We start from the raw sequence: 21563 nt of genomic DNA, 5'->3' as shown, positions 1-21563 counted from the left end.
TTGACAGCGGTAATGTTAAACACAACTGTCTAATATGACAGCGGTAATGTTAAACACAACTGTCTAATATGACAACGGTAATGTTAAACACAACTGTCTAATATGACAGCGGTAATGTTAAACACTACTGTCTAATTTGACAGCGGTAATGTTAAACACAACTGTCTAATATGACAGCGGTAATGTTAAACACAACTGTCTAATATGACAACGGTAATGTTAAACACAACTGTCTAATATGACAGCGGTAATGTTAAACACAACTGTCTAATTTGACAGCGGTCATGTTAAACACAACTGTCTAATTTGACAGCGGTAATGTTAAACACAACTGTCTAATTTGACAGCGGTCATGTTAAACACAACTGTCTAATTTGACAGCGGTCATGTTAAACACAACTGTCTAATTTGACAGCGGTAATGTTAAACACAACTGTCTAATTTGACAGCGGTAATGTTAAACACAACTGTCTAATTTGACAGCGGTAATGTTAAACACAACTGTCTAATATGACAGCGGTAATGTTAAACACTACTGTCTAATATGACAGCGGTCATGTTAAACACAACTGTCTAATATGACAGCGGTCATGTTAAACACTACTGTCTAATATGACAGCGGTCATGTTAAACACAACTGTCTAATATGACAACGGTAATGTTAAACACAACTGTCTAATATGACAACGGTAATGTTAAACACTACTGTCTAATATGACAGCGGTCATGTTAAACACAACTGTCTAATATGACAGCGGTCATGTTAAACACTACTGTCTAATTTGACAGCGGTAATGTTAAACACAACTGTCTAATATGACAGCGGTCATGTTAAACACTACTGTCTAATTTGACAGCGGTCATGTTAAACACTACTGTCTAATTTGACAGCGGTCATGTTAAACACTACTGTCTAATTTGACAGCGGTCATGTTAAACACTACTGTCTAATTTGACAGCGGTCATGTTAAACACAACTGTCTAATATGACAGCGGTCATGTTAAACACTACTGTCTAATTTGACAGCGGTCATGTTAAACACTACTGTCTAATTTGACAGCGGTCATGTTAAACACAACTGTCTAATATGACAGCGGTCATGTTAAACACTACTGTCTAATATGACAGCGGTCATGTTAAACACTACTGTCTAATTTGACAGCGGTCATGTTAAACACAACTGTCTAATATGACAACGGTCATGTTAAACACAACTGTCTAATATGACAGCGGTAATGTTAAACACAACTGTCTAATATGACAGCGGTAATGTTAAACACAACTGTCTAATATGACAGCGGTCATGTTAAACACAACTGTCTAATTTGACAACGGTCATGTTAAACACTACTGTCTAATTTGACAACGGTCATGTTAAACACAACTGTCTAATATGACAGCGGTAATGTTAAACACAACTGTCTAATATGACAACGGTAATGTTAAACACAACTGTCTAATATGACAACGGTAATGTTAAACACAACTGTCTAATATGACAGCGGTCATGTTAAACACTACTGTCTAATATGACAGCGGTCATGTTAAACACAACTGTCTAATATGACAGCGGTCATGTTAAACACTACTGTCTAATTTGACAGCGGTAATGTTAAACACTACTGTCTAATTTGACAGCGGTAATGTTAAACACAACTGTCTAATATGATAACGGTCATGTTAAACACAACTGTCTAATATGACAGCGGTAATGTTAAACACTACTGTCTAATATGACAGCGGTAATGTTAAACACTACTGTCTAATTTGACAGCGGTAATGTTAAACACAACTGTCTAATTTGACAGCGGTCATGTTAAACACTACTGTCTAATTTGACAGCGGTCATGTTAAACACTACTGTCTAATTTGACAGCGGTCATGTTAAACACTACTGTCTAATTTGACAACGGTAATGTTAAACACAACTGTCTAATTTGACAGCGGTAATGTTAAACACTACTGTCTAATTTGACAACGGTAACGTTAAACACTACTGTCTAATATGACAACGGTAACGTTAAACACTACTGTCTAATTTGACAACGGTAATGTTAAACACTACTGTCTAATTTGACAACGGTAATGTTAAACACTACTGTCTAATTTGACAACGGTAATGTTAAACACTACTGTCTAATATGACAACGGTAATGTTAAACACTACTGTCTAATATGACAACGGTAATGTTAAACACAACTGTCTAATATGACAGCGGTAATGTTAAACACTACTGTCTAATATGACAACGGTAATGTTAAACACTACTGTCTAATATGACAACGGTCATGTTAAACACTACTGTCTAATATGACAACGGTAATGTTAAACACTACTGTCTAATTTGACAACGGTAATGTTAAACACTACTGTCTAATATGACAACGGTAATGTTAAACACTACTGTCTAATATGACAACGGTAATGTTAAACACTACTGTCTAATATGACAACGGTCATGTTAAACACTACTGTCTAATTTGACAGCGGTCATGTTAAACACTACTGTCTAATATGACAGCGGTAATGTTAAACACAACTGTCTAATATGACAACGGTAACGTTAAACACAACTGTCTAATATGACAACGGTAACGTTAAACACTACTGTCTAATATGACAGCGGTCATGTTAAACACAACTGTCTAATTTGACAACGGTAACGTTAAACACTACTGTCTAATATGACAGCGGTAATGTTAAACACTACTGTCTAATATGACAGCGGTCATGTTAAACACTACTGTCTAATTTGACAACGGTAACGTTAAACACTACTGTCTAATATGACAACGGTAACGTTAAACACTACTGTCTAATTTGACAGCGGTCATGTTAAACACAACTGTCTAATATGACAACGGTCATGTTAAACACAACTGTCTAATTTGACAGCGGTCATGTTAAACACAACTGTCTAATTTGACAACGGTCATGTTAAACACTACTGTCTAATTTGACAACGGTAATGTTAAACACAACTGTCTAATATGACAGCGGTAATGTTAAACACTACTGTCTAATATGACAACGGTAATGTTAAACACTACTGTCTAATTTGACAACGGTAATGTTAAACACAACTGTCTAATTTGACAACGGTAATGTTAAACACTACTGTCTAATATGACAACGGTCATGTTAAACACTACTGTCTAATATGACAGCGGTAATGTTAAACACTACTGTCTAATATGACAACGGTCATGTTAAACACAACTGTCTAATATGACAGCGGTAATGTTAAACACAACTGTCTAATATGACAACGGTCATGTTAAACACAACTGTCTAATTTGACAGCGGTAATGTTAAACACAACTGTCTAATATGACAACGGTCATGTTAAACACTACTGTCTAATTTGACAGCGGTAATGTTAAACACTACTGTCTAATATGACAGCGGTAATGTTAAACACAACTGTCTAATATGACAGCGGTAATGTTAAACACTACTGTCTAATTTGACAGCGGTAATGTTAAACACTACTGTCTAATTTGACAGCGGTAATGTTAAACACTACTGTCTAATTTGACAGCGGTCATGTTAAACACTACTGTCTAATATGACAGCGGTAATATTAAACACAACTGTCTAATTTGACAGCGGTAATGTTAAACACAACTGTCTAATATGACAGCGGTAATGTTAAACACAACTGTCTAATATGACAACGGTAATGTTAAACACAACTGTCTAATTTGACAGCGGTCATGTTAAACACAACTGTCTAATTTGACAGCGGTCATGTTAAACACAACTGTCTAATTTGACAGCGGTAATGTTAAACACAACTGTCTAATTTGACAGCGGTCATGTTAAACACAACTGTCTAATTTGACAGCGGTCATGTTAAACACAACTGTCTAATTTGACAGCGGTAATGTTAAACACAACTGTCTAATTTGACAGCGGTAATGTTAAACACAACTGTCTAATTTGACAGCGGTAATGTTAAACACAACTGTCTAATTTGACAATGGTAATGTTAAACACAACTGTCTAATATGACAGCGGTCATGTTAAACACTACTGTCTAATATGACAGCGGTCATGTTAAACACAACTGTCTAATATGACAGCGGTCATGTTAAACACTACTGTCTAATATGACAGCGGTCATGTTAAACACTACTGTCTAATATGACAGCGGTCATGTTAAACACTACTGTCTAATATGACAGCGGTCATGTTAAACACTACTGTCTAATATGACAGCGGTCATGTTAAACACTACTGTCTAATATGACAACGGTAATGTTAAACACAACTGTCTAATATGACAACGGTCATGTTAAACACAACTGTCTAATTTGACAGCGGTAATGTTAAACACTACTGTCTAATATGACAGCGGTAATGTTAAACACTACTGTCTAATATGACAGCGGTAATGTTAAACACTACTGTCTAATATGACAGCGGTCATGTTAAACACAACTGTCTAATTTGACAGCGGTAATGTTAAACACTACTGTCTAATATGACAGCGGTAATGTTAAACACTACTGTCTAATATGACAGCGGTAATGTTAAACACTACTGTCTAATTTGACAGCGGTAATGTTAAACACAACTGTCTAATTTGACAACGGTCATGTTAAACACAACTGTCTAATATGACAGCGGTAATGTTAAACACTACTGTCTAATTTGACAGCGGTAATGTTAAACACTAGCATGAGGACCGTTTCTCATTTAGTGTTCAAAGTAGAGACTGTAGTTCCATGTGGTATTCAGACTGTTCTGGGTGGATGGAGATAAGAGAGCGAAAGAAAGAGAGACAGAGAGAAACAGAATGAGAGAGAGACAGAGACACAGAGAGATAGAGAGAGACAGAGACAGACAGAGAGGCTTGTTGGGAACACCAGCTGATGATGAGATAGGGATATGATGGATAGTAGGATGTCTGGGAGACTGCCCGGTCTCTTACCATATTTCACTCCATCACTCCTCCCTCTCTCGCACACACACTCAGACAAATGCAACACACACAGACTAACAAAAAGGCATACACACACACACAGTATTGTACATAAAAAATTCTGACCCCATGTTAATAATCTGTCTCTCTCAACGTCATGTAAAAATTCAGACCTTTTATAGTTACACATGGCTGGTTCTTACCCGGACTTAACTTTCTCGCACTCTCTAGTCTATTTGAAAATATGTTTACATGTCAAATAGCTAGTGTGAATAGTCACACTAAAGTTCTATTATTTTCCCCATATGCACGAGTTATAGTTTCAACAAAGACATAGAAAATGTATACTTGATTTGCCGAGTAGGCAATAAAGAAGCGTTATAAACTTTGCACATCAAACTGTGAATATGACCAACCCTGTTTGAGGGCTATTAGAAAACAGTAGATTAAACAGTCTTGCTTCAAGGATTCTTAGCACACTGATACAGACTTACAAATAGGCAGACAATGAAAGAACCATTCTTGTTTTCACTTCAATTTTGTAAAGATCATTTAAATTTTGGCAAGATGATTATCTTCCCAGATATGGTGTAACCTAAAGAACTTCACTTCCTGTCTGGCTCTTTTCAAATGTGATCTAAATGTTAGAATCTAAGAGTTCTAATCACTCCCCTGTGTTCCAGATGTATTTTGGACTGCGGAGGAGCACAGAGCACACCCCTCTTTCCTGTTCAGAGCACATACCAGCACCAGATAAAGACTATGGAGGGAGAGAAAGTGTGTGAGAGAGAGAGAGAGAGATGGGAAAGAGAAAGATAGGTAGAGGGAAAGAGAGAGAGAGAGGGAGAGATAGAGATGGGAAAGAGAGAAAGAGAGAGAGAGAGAGAGAGAGGGACAGAGAGAGAGAGAGTGAGAGAGAGAGAAAGATAGAGGGAGAGAGAGAAAGAGAGGGGGAGGAGATGAGATGCTGTAGTGATTGATGGAGTAGTCAATTAGATCCATCTTAATTCAACCCATCTGCTCTTTTATATCCAAATGAGCCCAGTTGATCATAATTCAGGCCTCTGTTGATAATTCATAACATTATGTTTATCTCTAATGGATTGAATCAACTTGACTTGAAAAATAAAAGATTGGTGACTTTTACAGGGATTGTTTTGAATTTATTATGACTACCCAAATAGTGTACACATGATGGCTTTAAACAGAACACACTCAATGGCCCCAATGGCAAGAGTCACACATGCTTTCAATGCTGTGACTATAAATTGACAGACATGGGAGAGGTGGGGCAACCCTACTAGTCCTGCACATCGAATGGGGTCTTTCTGCAACTTCTCCCTTACAGCTAGAGTCCATAGACTCGGAGCGCCACTGCACTCAATATCATCATCCATATGCTATAATCCCCATTTATAATCCTACACGTCCATCCACAAAGTGAGAGCAGTCCTGTCCTGGCTACTCAGAGAGCCATATCCTCAGAGTCCTGTCTCCGTCTCCATCGGTCTCGGAGTTTATGGAGGAGTTTCCTCACCGGGTCCGTGTACTGCCTGTTGGCCAGCCCCAGAACCAGCGGCATCACTGCCATGCTCCCGATCCCCGTGCACGACAGCACGATGTGTGTGGTGGAGTTCCCGCGCGTCTCCTTGCTGAGCAGAAACGCCACGCAGACGTGTATGTAGATGATGTAGGGCACCCAGCAGGCCAGGAAGGTCAGCGACACGGCGGCCACGCAGCGCGTGTAGCGGAGGTTGAGCCGCTGCTCCCGTTCCGAGGCCTGACCGCCCCCCCTTGTCGTCACGGAGCGGTGCAGCCGGCAGATGTCCTTCATCTGGCCCCGGGTGATCCACAGCACACGTCCCGTCATGCCCGCGATGGACAGGATGGCAGGCGCCAGCAGCCCGTACACCTCGAGGTAGATGAAGGCATTGGGGAAGACCCGTCTGTAAGAGCAGCACTCGGAGCCTCCCGGCGCCGCTACCGCTGCCACCATTGTCGAACAGTTCACCGGTGCGCCCGTGTCGTTAAACGAGCAGCAGCCGTTCCACCCTGGGCCGGCCCGGTTGTTCCAGCCGAAGGCGGGCAGGGAGGCGTAGAGCAGTGGCGGCGCCCACACGGCGAGCAGCACCAGCGGGAAGCGGCGGTGAACCCAGAAGCTACTATAATGTAACGGACTCACGATGCACATGTACCTCTCATAATGAACTATCACCAGGTTAAACAGGAACGCCAGGAACAAGAAATTAGGAAAAATATGAACCAGGAGACAGGAGCTAAAACTCAGCGGGCGGTTGAGTCCCATCCAGGGGATGAACGGCAGGGCCACGCCCGTACACAGGTCAGCCACTAGCAGGCTCAGGAAGAAGTAGTTTGGGGTGTTGTAGAGCTGACGGTTACAGGAGATGCCCAGGATGATGACCAGGTTGGCTAGGATGATGGCGGTGGACAGCGGCACGGTGATGGCGTAGATGAGACGTGCCTCCGACAGCAGCGGCCGCACAGCAGAGTCATTGGCCAGGTCATCCATGGCTGCGGTTGCGGTGGTCGTGTTCCTCCACAGTTGTCCTTAGTATGCCAGACCTTTGCCCTCACTGCTACGGAGACTTCCACAGCTCCCATTAAACTGCAGGAAGCCTGGGTGAAGACAGACAGACAGAATACAGTGAGACCAGAGGTCATGGAGCATGATATTTTCAGAGCTCAAAAACAAACTGCCTGTTAGTGGCTCTGGATAAGAATGTTGGCTAAATGACCGACATGTAAATGTAAACGCAAACTAGAGAGTCTAGAGACCATATGATGCTGTAAACCCAGTGTGTCAAGCAAGACAGGCTTGGACCCCTGAAATAGCCTCTATCTCTAGCATCACATATCAATGGTATTAACTGATCAACAAATCAGGCAGAAAAGGTTCCCAGCAGTACATCAGTGCTTGAGGGTCTGTAATTAAATAACCCTAGTTTATTGGTTAAATGGCCTATTTAGGTGAAACAGTGTCTTCGTGTTCTGTCTCTCCACTTGTAGATAGATGTACGTAGATGTTATCTCTTTAAACACAATTACAACAGTCATCATGGCCGCACGATTGCTGTTTCCTCTCCATTGCCCCAGCGTAAGAGAGAGGAATGTTTAAAAGACGAGTGTCTTTGTTTTCTTCCTGCAGACTGCTGCGGTCCACGGAGATTGATCCCAAAGGAAATGTAATATCAAGCCTTTGGTCTGAATAGGCAGGAAGAGAGAGGGACAACAACTGGGGGGGTAGAGTTGACACAATGAAAGCCCTATATTACTGTGTATGACAGGCAATCATATTTAGGGGGAGGGTAGAGTTGACACAATGAAAGCCCTATATCACTGTATATGACAGGCAATCATATTTAGGGGGGGGTAGAGTTGACACAATGAAAGCCCTATATCACTGTATATGACAGGCAATCATATTTAGGGGGGGGGGGGGTAGAGTTGACACAATGAAAGCCCTATATCACTGTATATGACAAGCTATCATATTTAGGGGGGGTAGAGTTGACACAATGAAAGCCCTATATTACTGTATATGACAGGCAATCATATTTAGGGGGGGGGTAGAGTTGACACAATGAAAGCCCTATATTACTGTGTATGACAGGCAATCATATTTAGGGGGGGGGGGGGGGTAGAGTTGACACAATGAAAGCCCTATATCACTGTATATGACAGGCTATCATATTTAGGGGGGGGTAGAGTTGACACAATGAAAGCCCTATATTACTGTATATGACAGGCAATCATATTTAGGGGGGGTAGAGTTGACACAATGAAAGCCCTATATTACTGTGTATGACAGGCAATCATATTTAGGGGGGGGGGGTAGAGTTGACACAATGAAAGCCCTATATCACTGTATATGACAGGCAATCATATTTAGGGGGGGGGGGGGGGGGGGGGGTAGAGTTGACACAATGAAAGCCCTATATTACTGTATATGACAGATGACAGGCAATCATATTTAGGGGGGGTAGAGTTGACAAAATAAAAGCCCTATATTACTGTATATGACAGGCAATCATATTGGGGGGGGGGGGTAGAGTTGACACAATGAAAGCCCTATATCTATATTACTGTATATGACAGGCAATCATATTTAGGGGGGGGGGGGGGGGGGGTAGAGTTGACAAAATGAAAGCCCTATATTACTGTATATGACAGGCAATCATATTTATGGGGGGGGGGGTAGAGTTGACACAATGAAAGCCCTATATTACTGTATATGACAGGAAATCATATTTGGGGGGGTAGAGTTGACACAATGAAAGCCCTATATTACTGTGTATGACAGGCAATCATATTTAGGGGGGGGGGGGGGGGGGGTAGAGTTGACAAAATGAAAGCCCTATATTACTGTATATGACAGGCAATCATATTTATGGGGGGGGGGGGGGGTAGAGTTGACACAATGAAAGCCCTATATTACTGTATATGACAGGAAATCATATTTGGGGGGGTAGAGTTGACACAATGAAAGCCCTATATCTATATTACTGTATATGACAGGCAATCATATTTGGGGGGGGGGGGGTAGAGTTGACAAAATGAAAGCAATATCCTACAGTGTATGACAGGCAATCATTTGGGGGGGGGGGGGTAGAGTTGATACAATGAAAGCAATATATTACTGTATATGACAGGCAATCATATTTGGGGGGGGGGGGGGGGGGGGTAGAGTTGACAATGAAAGCGCAATATGCTATACATTTCTATCTGAATGTTTTGATAGAAATATAATGGATATATATTATATACAATTGCTTGTCATATAGAATTTCTAAATGTATTTGTTTTGTAAGCTTGCACACTTCACTCTTAGAAAAATAATTGCTGACTAGAACCTAAAAGTGTTATTGGACTGTCCCCAAAGGGGAACCCTTTGAAGAACCCTTTTGCTTCCAGGTAGAACCCTTTTGAGTTCCAGGTAGGACCCTTTCCACAGAGGGTTCTACATGGAACCCAAAAGGGTTCTATGTGGAACTAAAAAGGTTTCTCCCTGGAACCAAAAAGGGTTCTCCTATGAGGACAACCAAAGAACCCTTTTGGATCCCTTTTTTCCAAGAGTGTACTGAACAGACCCCATCAGGTCAGACTTTGTGGTTAGTTATCATACACCTTCTTTTATGCTTCTGTAATTTCTGGACCCAGCTGGCTGAGGGTAGACTAGCACAACTAATGCAGGGTTGTAGAGAGTGACACCACACTGGAAAAAGCTAAGCGTTCCTAGACACATTTCTATGTGAGATACATTGTCTCACATACAGTAACACCCTCATGTACAGATGTAGGGTCTTAATTTGATCACGCATTTGTAGCTGAGGATTTTCTTGCAAAGCAGGAAATGCAAACCTGTAGTGTATTTAAGGTTTAAAAAGGCTTCTAAAGTATGTAATTTCCACTTTAAAATGCCCAACTTGATTTGAACAGATTTGAACAGATGGCTCTCTAAAAAGACCACGTATGTAGCTGAAGTGAAGGACTAAATTGAAACTTTAGCTGGAGAAAACTCCAACACGATTGCTGAAGTGAAGGATTAAATTGAAGCCTTAGCGGGGAGACAACTTAATTTGTAGCTCATTTATGAGCTGAATGGCCCGGCTGCTATGGTGAAAACAGTGGTTGAAGTCTTAGCTGGAAGAACCGTTGCTTTTCCATTGTTGTTTTTTCGTTGCACTTGCATTCAGTAGCATCTATGAATCATATTGTATACGGGTGGTTTCTAATGTTGTGAGATTCTCGCTAGTGTTTACAGAACAACTGGTTCCGAGAGATTAGGATCAGGAGCTGCAATTGTAACATTAAGCAACTGTAACAAAATGGATGACTGCAGTGTAGATACTATTGTGTGTACATGGATTGCTAAGGCATAATAACATGAGTGTGTATTCTTATTTTAAAAATATAGCTCTGTACCTGTATTAATGCTATGTATTGTCATTTTATGTAGCTCTGTACCTGTATTAATGCTATGTATTGTCATTTTATGTTGCTCTGTCCTTCAGCTGTAATTGTCTATTCATGTTCTGTATTATGTTCTGTTTTATGTTTTGTGTGGACCCCAGGAAGAGTAGCTGCAGCTTTGGCTGTAGCTAACATGGACCCTAATAAAATACTAACGAAAAACGTACTAACCTCTACAATTATTTTATTTTTTCATTAAATTATAGTCCACATAATTCACATTTCCTGTTGCTGCAGGATTATCCTCCTGCTGTAGAAAATTGGCTCAGATTAAGATCCTACATCTGTAGCCCTATTTTACAAGTTGAAGCTGTCTTAATGATGTGTTGTAATGTGCCTAAAGGTAATAAACCAACACGCCAGAATACATGTTGATTCCCGGGACCACGCATGACTCTAAGTCGCTTTGGATAAAAGCATCTGCTTCATGGCATATACTATTATCATTACTACTAGTCACTTTAATAACGCCCCTTTGTTTACATATCTCGCATTACTTATCTCACATGTATATGCTGTATCCTTCACTATCTATTCTTTGCTATCTATTGCATCTTAGCTGCTCTGTCACTGCTATTTTATACTTATATATTCTCATCCCATTCCTTCACTAGATTGTGTGTATTAAGTTTTGTTGTGGAATTTGTTAGATATTAGGTGTTGTTGTGGAATTGTTAGATATTACCTGTTATATATTGCTGCACTGTCGGATCTAGAAGCATTTCGCTACACTCGCAATAACATCTGCTAACCATGTGTATGTGACCAATACAATTTGATTTGTACAAAGCCAACCTTTTGACTCCTTTGCTTAAAGGAACCAGTGAAAAACTGCTTTCGAAAACATACAGAGAAAAGACTCCTTGCAGTTTGACAGTGGCGTGGTAACAGATGTCCTTGTAAGAGACAGTGGGTTAATGTGATGTTATGGATGAACTGTAACATACAGGATCCTCCCATGGACTAACGCAGAACCTGTACTCCCTTGTCAACCCATTACATCTTGTCAACCCTATACAAATGGGTTAAATGAATGGCTTCCATTCTTTCAAAATGGAGTGTTCATTTAGATCAGGGATGGGCAACTCCAGTCCTCGGGGGCCTGATTGGTGTCACACTTTTGCCCCAGCCCCATCTAACACACCTGACTCCAATAATCAACTAATCATGATCTTCAGTTTAGAATTCAATTAGTTTAAATCAGCTGTGTTTGCTAGGGATGTGGATAAAGTGTGACACTACTCCGACCGAGGACTGGAGTTGCCCATCCCTGAATAAGATGCATTGCTCAGAGAAATGGTAGGTTAGAGAGGAGTGTTTCTTAATCCTGGTCCTGTGGAACCGAAGGAGTGCACATTTTAGTGTTTGCCTTAGCACTAACACACCTGATTAAAATCAAAGCTTGATGATGAGTTGACCATTTGAATCAGGTGTGTAGTGCTAAAGCAGGACCAGGATTACCAAACACTGGGTTACAGCCGGATGTAACTGTGTTTCTCCTGTTAGAAAATCCTCCTATAACAAAATACTCATTTACTTTTGATCGTTTTACAGTAAAAAGGCAAATGTACATTTTCATTTTACAGTAATTTGATCCTTATAATTAAGGTTTAGTCAAGTCAACTTTTTAACTGAGCTCCAACTCCTCAGGTTGAAGAACCCTAAATGCTTGTGTGATTTATGTCTTGATTCATATGTCCATTACAAGAAAATGGTGTTGAAGACAAAGCTCACCTTTGTAGGACAAGAGATTCAGTCGTCGGTTCCCTGTGAAGGAGAAACGCCTTATCATCATTTGATTAGAGAACAGGTGTATGCCACAGACAGGTATAGCTTATATCAATACCCTATAGATCCCAAATAACACCCTTTCTCCTCTGTGACTTGCCACACTACACACACTCCCTGTGGTGAATCTAGCCAACGCTACAGAGAACTGTCCTGCTGCCCCTCAGAAAGCCCTTGTGGTGAGGCAGAGAGGAGCTGAGTGCAGGGGCTTCCTAACAGATGCTGGGTCTTAAAGGGGAAGTACACTCAGAGAGGGAAAGTGGGAGCAGTGCCTGTAAGCAGTGAGTTGCTGTCAGAGTCAGGTGCCACAACAGAGCTAAAGGGACTATTCACATTTGGGAAATGGGTGGACTGCGGATGTGTATATGAAATGATGCCTTATTGGCCATCTTAAATGAAGAAATGATTGGCCATTATGAATGAAGATCATGTGTTGAACTACATGTCTACAACTATCCTCTTCGATATGTTCCTTTTCCACCGGGCCACCAACGCACACATGCCTTACTTCTCTATACACAACCCCAGATGCTCCTGTATGCAACACAAGATTCCTATGAATGTATGTCCTTTGCAAACATTTACACCTAACGGTATATACAGTATATTAATCCATAGAGCTGGTCAAATATGCGTCATCTTTAAACATGTCTGTAGTTGGACGGCCGGGCTTCCAGTCGGCCAGTTATGCTGTATAAACACAGACTCCCTCCGCAATAGTTTGGACTTGGCAATGAGACGGATTGGTCCGTAGCACTGGGGGCCCGTAGCTTCCAATGTGATAACGCTTTTAAACACAACTCTTCTCCAAAGCCTGCTAGCTAACGAGACATTGTGCAGGAACGACACACACACACACACAATACAAACATACACACACACACATATAATACAATATGGAGGGTTATCAGTCAGTTGAGAGAGGAAGATGACAGAGAACACTCAGACATAAACCAAAAGGCTCCTCACTTTTAGGATTTCTGTCTTCTAGGAAATACAAGAGCAAAAAAACTAAAATAGTAGAAATGATTCTCCTTTTATCTAGTTCTCTAGAAACTTCTATAAATGATATGATTCTCCAAAGCTATTTATAGAGAACAGCAAAAAGACAATTGAAATGATTCTCATTTTATCTAGTTCTCTAGAAACTTCTATAAATAATATGGTTCTCCAAAGCTATTTGGAGAATCTCAGCCACAACTCTCCCCATATCTCCCACGAATCATTGTGTTCTCAGTCAACTGACTTAGTAAAGGGTAATAAACATAGCTGTAATAATAAATGTGTTGACTTTTACATGTAATATAACCACCTCTTTCTCACTGTATCGGTTTGCTACAGTAGCCTTTACTCTCTTTGTGGTGTGACCCCTATTGAATTCCACTAACTACCTCTCACAGGCTGTAAATCCTTAGAGACAGGCTGGTGCTAAATCCCTGGGCAGCTCCTTTTGTGATAAACACACACACACATTAACCTTTGAGGCCAAAAACACTAACGTTAGCAGTGGCACTGCGACAGACAAACATAAAATCCTCATATCGCTCTAAGACCAATTACACGCGTCGCAGGTGTTACTTTTGCCAGGTCGCCAGGCCAGCTCCAACCTACCCCAGCCATGCCCATAAGCTGAGGTAACGTTGAGAGGATGTTGTGTGGACGTTTGTATGTATGTAGCAAAAGGGGTCTCTGTTGTATGACTGACATGAAATATGAAGGTCATGCCACACTAGGTATTTAAAGCACATTGGCACACGGCGCGTGCAGGTGCACACAGAACGAGTGTGTCAACAGCATCACAGTTGGGATGGTTTGAGAAATCCAGATGTAGGAAATAAGTGCTTGGGCTCACTGTCCTGGGAGACAGTTGTTTTGTTTCCCCTCTGATGGAGATGAGTAACAGAGGTGTGGAAGAGGGGGAATAGAGGAAGGAGAGGAGGAAGGTGATGGATGGAATAGAGAGATAAGAAAGCAGGTGAGTGGTAAAAGGAGGGATTGGGGAGGAGGGCTATGGATGGAATGGATTGATGGAAGGAGGGGGAGAATTCCGACATGAGAAGAGGGAGTGATGGCAGCAATAGCGAGGAATAGACAGATAAAATGGGAGGATTGAGAGGAGAGTGGAATGATGTAGGAGGATATAGTATATATAGAGGGATGAGAGGAGAAGAGTGATGGCGGTGGAAACCATACGTTATACCCAGTAGCTTCCTGTGCATCTGACTGTAGAGTTCTCCAGACCTGTATCGTCCCTGTCTGGGTTTCATCACCATATCCGTGACCAATCATACACAGTCTCATTGGAGCCTGGCAACCAACTACAACAGAGGATAAAGCACTATCCTTCAGCTATATTAAAACCCACACATGATGAAATAGGAATTAGATGAGGATAGTTAGTGTTACTGTACTTGGGCCTTTGCAAATCCTGACAAACAACTACTAAACACACCTATAAAATGTGATAATGCCTTGGTCTTTCTGTTATACTAGCTCTGTCCCTCCCACACACTCTCTCTAAAGACCAGTTTGGTAAAGAGGTAGACATTTCACAAGCATTGGCATAGCAACAAAACAGTAGCTACTTGGCTAATGCATTTCCTGCTGGGTAGAATATATAGGCCACTGCAATAAAACAGCAATATCATTACATTCTTACGGGACATAAACATCTGCTTATGAGGCTTTTCCTAGAGGAAAGGGCTTGTCATGACACAGGAGATCATTTTAGCCCCTCGGGTTCACAGGAAATATGGTAGCCTAACTTTCTCAACTCCAGTCCTCCAGAACCCCCAGCAGCACACATTTTTGTTGTAGCCCCCCCCACTGGAGGGTATCCTCACCTAGATTTTCCTACACTTTATGTATGTGCTTTCCCCTTTTAAAGCTAGAATACATTTGACGAATAAAATCAAGATATATAGCCACTGATTCTTAAAAAATATAACTTTAAATGCCCCATTAGCTTAGTTCTACTGTCGTAACCCCATTAGAACCCAAAACATAAACATGTTTTACTCCCCTTCTTCTCTTCAGATCCTCTCAAGCTCTGTAAGGTTGGATGGGGAGCGTCACATTATCAGGTCTCTCCAAAGATGTTCGATCGGGTTCAAGTCTGGGCTCTGGCTGGGCCACTCAAGGACATTCAGAGACTTGTCCCGAAGCCATTCCTGGGTTGTCTTGGCTGTGTGCTTAGGGTCGTTGTCCTGTTGGAGGGTGAACCGTCGCCCCAGTCGGTGGTCCTGAGCGTTCTGGAGCAGGTTTTCATCAAAGATCTTGCTGTACTTTCCTCTGATCATCTTTCCTTCGATGCTGACTAGTCTCCCAGTCCCTGCCACCGACTCCCAGTCCCTGCCAGTCCCTGCCATCCCCACAGCATGATGCTGCAACCACCATGCTTCACCGTAGGGATGGTGTTGGCCAGGTGATGAGCGATGCCTGGTTTCCTCCAGACATGGCAATTGGCATTCAGGCCAGAGAATCTTGTTTCTGTCCTTTAGGTGCCGTTTGGCAAACTCCAAGCGGGCTGTCATGTGCCTTTTAGTGGCTTCCATCTGGCCACTACCATAAAGGCCTGATTGGTGGAGTGCTGCAGAGATGGTTGTCCCTCTGGAAGGTTCTTCAATCTCCACAGAAGAACTCTGGAGCTCTGTCAGAGTGACCATTGGGTTCTTGGTCACCTACCTGACCAAGGCCCTTCTCCCCTGATTGCTCAGTTTGGCCGGGTGGCCAGCTATAGGAAGTGTCTTGATGGTTCCCAAACTTCTTTCATTTAAGAATGATGGAGGTCACTGTGTTCAAATCAAATTGTATTTATCACATGCGCCAAATACAACAGGTGTAGGTAGACCTTACAGTGAAATGCTTACTTACCGACAATGCAGTAAAAAAAAAAAGAAGAAAAGTAACAAGTAATTAAAGAGCAGCAGTAAAATAACAATAGCAAGACAATACACAGGAGGAGGGGGGGGGGGGGGGCAATGCAACTATTCTGGGTAGCCATTTGATTAGATGTTCAGGAGTCTTATGGCTTGGGGGTAGAACTGTTTAGAAGCCTCTTGGACCTAGACTTGGCGCTCTTGTACCGCTTGCCGTCTGGTAGCAGAGAGAACGGTCTATGACTAGAGCGGCTGGAGTATTTGACAATTTCTAGGGCCATCCTCTGACACCACCTGGTATAGAGGTCCTGGATGGCAGGAAGCTTGGCCCAAGTGATTTACTTGGCCGTACGCACTACCCTCTGTAGTGCCTTGCGGTCGGAGGCCGAGCAGTTGCCATACCAGGCAGTGATGTAACCAGTCAGGATGCTCTCGATGGTGCAGGTGTAGAACCTTTTGGGATCTGAGGACCAATGCCAAATCTTTTCAGTCTTCTGAGGGGGGAATAGGTTTTATCGTGCTCTCTTCCGACTGTCTTGGTGTGCTTGGACCATGTTAGTTTGTTGGTGATGTGGACAACAAGGAACTTGAAGCTCTCAACCTGCTCCACTACAGCCCCGTCGATGAGAATGGGGGTGTGCTCGGTCCTCCATTTCCTGAAGTCCACAATCATCTCCTTTGTCTTGATCATGTTGAGGGAGAAGTTATTGTCCTGGCACCACACAGCCAGGTCTCTGACCTCCTCCCTATAGGCTGTCTCGTCGTTGTCGGGGATCAGGCCTACCACTGTTATGTCATCGGCAAACTTACTGATGGCATTGGAGTCGTGTCTGGCCGTGCAGTCATGAGTGAACAGGGAGTACAGGAGGGGACTGAGCATGCACCCCTGAGAGGCCCCCGTGTTGAAGATCAGCGTGGCGGATGTGTTGTTACCTACCCTTACCACCTGGGGGGGGGCCCATCAGGAAGTCCAGTTTCCAGTTGCAGAGGGAGGTGTTTAGTTCCAGGGTCCTTAGCTTATTTATGAGCTTTGAGGGCACTATGGTGTTGAACACTGAGCTGTAGTCAACGAATAGCACTCTCACATAGGTGTTCCTTTTGTCAAGGTGGCAAAGGGCAGTGTGGAGTGCAATAGAGATTGCATCATCTGTGGATCTGTTGGGGCGGTATGCAAATTGAAGTGGGTCTACGGTTTCTGGGATAATGGTGTTGATGTGAGCCATGACCAGCCTTTCAAAGCACGTCATGGCTACAGACGTGAGTGCCTCAGGTCGATAGTAATTTAAGCAGATTACCTTAGTGTTCTTAGGCACAGGGACTATGGTGGTCTGCTTGAAACATGTTGGTATTACAGACTCAAAACAGTCCTGTAGCTTAGCATCTCTTGGGTACCTTCAATACTGCATACATTCTTTGGTACCCTTCCCCAGATCTGTGGCTCGACACAATCCTGTCGTCTCGGCGCTCTACAGACAATTCCTTCAACCTCATGGCTTGATTTTAGTTCTAACATGCACTGTCAACTGTGGGACCTTATATAGACAGGTGTGTGCCTTTCTAAATCATGTCCAATCAATTGATTTTACCACAGGTGGACTCCAATCAAGTTGTAGAAACATCAAGGATGATCAATGGAAACAGGATGCACCTGAGGTCAATTACAAGTCTCATAGCAAAGGGTCTGAATAGTTATGTAAATACGGTATCAGTTTTTATTTTAATACATTTGCACAAAAAAACAAAAAAAAATGTTTTCGCTTTGTCATTATGGGGTATTGTGTGTAGATTGAGGAACATTTTTTATTTAATACATTTTTGAATAAGGGCTGTAACGTAACAAAATGTGGAAACGGCCAAGGGGTCTGAATACTTTCCAGATGCACTGTATCTGAGTCATATCTGTATAATGTTAGATTAGCCTAGAAGCTATTTTGGCTCGGCCACCCTGTAGCGTGGCTGAATGCATTAGATCAAGCTCACAGATCCAAGCTTACAACAACAAATTAGGGCATCTCCTGATGATGCAGTTGACTGTAGTATGCTTATCATACTCTAATCACAGCAGTGTTCTGGTCCCTACATTGTGTAACAAATCACACCCTATTCCCTATATAGTGCACTACTTTTGACCACAGCCCTAGTCAAAAGAAGGCCACTATAGAGAATAGAGTGCCATTTGAGAGACAATATGTGACTCAATGACGGTCTGCACAAAGCCTTCTCAGGCAGAGCTGATGCAACCTAGAGACTTGGGTTGAAAACGTCTTAAATGGTTCCAACAAACAGCAGAACAAAGCCCATGGCTCTGTCCCAATACTTCAGAGATGGACCCTTCCTTCCATGTTTCCTTAAGGTCAGTGATGGAGTAGGGGAAAGCAAAGTTATCACATTACTTCCACCAATCCAACTAACTCAGATTCGTGATTACTTCAGAAAAGGACAGACAGATGCATTTCTAAAGCATTTCAACAGGGCCCAATATACACTGCTCAAAAAAATAAAGGGAACACTTAAACAACACAATGTAACTCCAAGTCAATCACACTTCTGTGAAATCAAACTGTCCACTTAGGAAGCAACACTGATTGACAATAAATTTCACATGCTGTTGTGCAAATGGAATAGACAAAAGGTAGAAATTATAGGCAATTAGCAAGACACCCCCAATAAAGGAGTGATTCTGCAGGTGGTGACCACAGACCACTTCTCAGTTCCTATGCTTCCTGGCTGATGTTTTGGTCACTTTTGAATGCTGGCGGTGCTCTCTCTAGTGGTAGCATGAGACGGAATCTACAACCCACACAACTGGCTCAGGTAGTGCAGCTCATCCAGGATGGCACATCAATGCGAGCTATGGTAAGAAGGTTTGCTGTGTCCAAATCCAGACCTCCATGGGTTGATACATTTGATTTACATTGATCATTTTTGTGTGATTTTGTTATCAGAACATTCAACTATGTAAAGAAAAAAGTATTTAATAAGAATATTTCATTCATTCAGATCTAGGATGTGTTATTTTAGTGTTCCCTTTATTTTTTTGAGCAGTGTATTTACAGAAGGTTGAGTTTACATCATTTGGGGTGATTTAGGGGGAAAGTGAGGATTACACTCCACAACTCACCAGAAATGATGGGGACATCGAGATCTCCATCTCTACGTAGCTCCATTACCTTATTGTGTATTCATAATTGTCATCAAACCAAATCGCAGTGAACACCAAGGTGTAGATGTAAGTGTATTTAGTGATAAATCACAGACCACACGACGGATCCCATTGGTCGACTGTTAGATGCTTCATTGCCTCCAGGTTGACGTGTTCCAACAACTACACTACCACACCACGTAGAATGAATATATTTTGTGTGGGTTCTACTTGAGAAACCTGAGTACAATGGCTGGCAGTTCTAGAACCTTCTAGAACACTGCAGGTCTACTATAGATCAGACAGACCACAATCGATACAAGACAGTTCAAAAACCCTCAGTTGTGAGAAAACCCAATGAAAGGCTGGGATTCAATCCGATCGCGCTTTGTTGACAATGCGCCATTTAAAGGACAACTTTGGATTGAGCCGTTATATGCAGTGTCCACCGTTAAAACAGACTCCACAAAAACGGGAACATTGCCTTTAAGGTGCATTGTGGACAAAGCGCGATCGGAGTTGAGTCCATCCACATTTCTCTCACTCTTTCTCCCTCTGATTAACGGTCTGGTCGTTGGAGGCAGAAGACTTTGGCCTGGTGGTCTCCAGAGGCAGTGACCGCCATAGAGGCTTCTCTGTGAGGGAGGAGGAGAGAGAGTCAGAGATGAGAACAGGAGTCTTTCTTTCTCAAGTACGTAGAATACAACTTCCCCATAACCACTGATACAGGGTCAGACGTTTTGTTCATGAGCCTAATTGAAAAGGTTAGGAACTGTGATTAGCGGAGACTTAGGTGTGTGTGTACCTGTTGAGTGTGAAGTCGAGGATCTCCGCCTGGTGGCCGCGGTACTCTGACACCATGGTTCCCGAGCGGGCATCCCACAGCCTCACCGCCCCGTCCAGACAACAAGTGGACACCACAGAGGATGACTCCTCCCACTGCAGTTTAACAATGCCAGCCTGACACACACAGTCGGTTATAGAGCATATAACAAGGTATATGAAAACAGCAGAGCAACACGTCTCTACAATCCACGATCAGAGGTTTATTGGGGGTTTGGTTGGGAGTTGTGAGCCTGTTGGATGGCTGGTTTCTTACCTGGTGCTGACACTTGTGCCTGAGGACCTGTGAGGAGAGGTCATAGATAGCCAGGGTCCCATACAGATACGCCACCGCTATCAGGGGCAACCTGGACAACAGAGAACACGGCATCGTTCAAACCATGGCAACTGTTACACACCTTATGCCATGTAGTTAATTTAAGGTTAACTTGTGATTCTGGTCTTATGTTAAAAACATGAAGTCTTACACATTGCAGAACCCCACTGACTCCACCGAGTTGGTCTCCTCAGCATCCTCCTGAGAGGCTTTGCCCCCGTCCACAGAGAACACGCCCAACACCTACACACACCATTAGATACATTCCAGTTATACAGCATATACCAACTGACAAGTAGCAGGACAGCACATCTCTAAAACCCATTACATGTTGGTCCATTGAACACCTGACAGAACCTTTTCTTGTGAATAATGCATGTCAATCTCCCCATGTCATCACGTCATCTGTCCCACCACGTAAACACAGAAGTACTGTTTTCATTCCCACTATCCTCTGTACGTGTCCTCTACCGTAGCTCCAGTAGTTACGTATCCTCTATCCTACGTGTCCTCTATCCTACAGTAGTTACGTGTCCTCTATCCTACGTGTCCTCTATCCTACAGTAGTTACGTGTCCTCTATCCTACGTGTCCTCTATCCTACAGTAGTTACGTGTCCTCTATCCTACAGTAGTTACGTGTCCTCTATCCTACAGTAGTTACGTGTCCTCTATCCT

General features: G+C 42.5%; 2 protein-coding genes across 2 annotated transcripts in view; both read right to left on the bottom strand.

Annotated features, from left to right (window-relative positions):
- Positions 1 to 6343: 6343 nt before the first annotated feature.
- Positions 6344 to 12891, bottom strand: LOC129844795 (G-protein coupled bile acid receptor 1-like). The gene is made up of 2 exons (XM_055912926.1): positions 12655 to 12891; positions 6344 to 7566 (listed from the first exon to the last, which is right to left on the bottom strand). The coding sequence occupies exon 2, from the start codon at positions 7457 to 7459 to the stop codon at positions 6395 to 6397; it is 1065 nt and encodes a 354-aa protein (XP_055768901.1). The 5' UTR covers positions 7460 to 7566; positions 12655 to 12891; the 3' UTR covers positions 6344 to 6394.
- Positions 12892 to 18284: 5393 nt separating this feature from the next.
- Positions 18285 to 21563, bottom strand: part of aamp (angio-associated, migratory cell protein) — an 8279-nt gene continuing 5000 nt past the window's right edge. Inside the window, exons 8-11 of the mRNA XM_055912911.1 lie at positions 21039 to 21130; positions 20828 to 20918; positions 20534 to 20688; positions 18285 to 20363 (exon numbers count right to left, since the gene is read on the bottom strand). Coding sequence (XP_055768886.1) covers positions 20288 to 20363; positions 20534 to 20688; positions 20828 to 20918; positions 21039 to 21130 — 414 coding nt within the window. The 3' untranslated portion in view covers positions 18285 to 20287. The remainder of the gene's footprint in view (positions 20364 to 20533; positions 20689 to 20827; positions 20919 to 21038; positions 21131 to 21563) is intronic.

The sequence above is a fragment of the Salvelinus fontinalis genome, unplaced genomic scaffold (genome assembly GCF_029448725.1).
Source record: "Salvelinus fontinalis isolate EN_2023a unplaced genomic scaffold, ASM2944872v1 scaffold_0231, whole genome shotgun sequence".
Taxonomy (NCBI): domain Eukaryota; kingdom Metazoa; phylum Chordata; class Actinopteri; order Salmoniformes; family Salmonidae; genus Salvelinus; species Salvelinus fontinalis.
The sequence above is the reverse complement of the archived record's forward strand: the minus strand, read 5'-3'. Positions and strand labels throughout refer to the sequence as shown.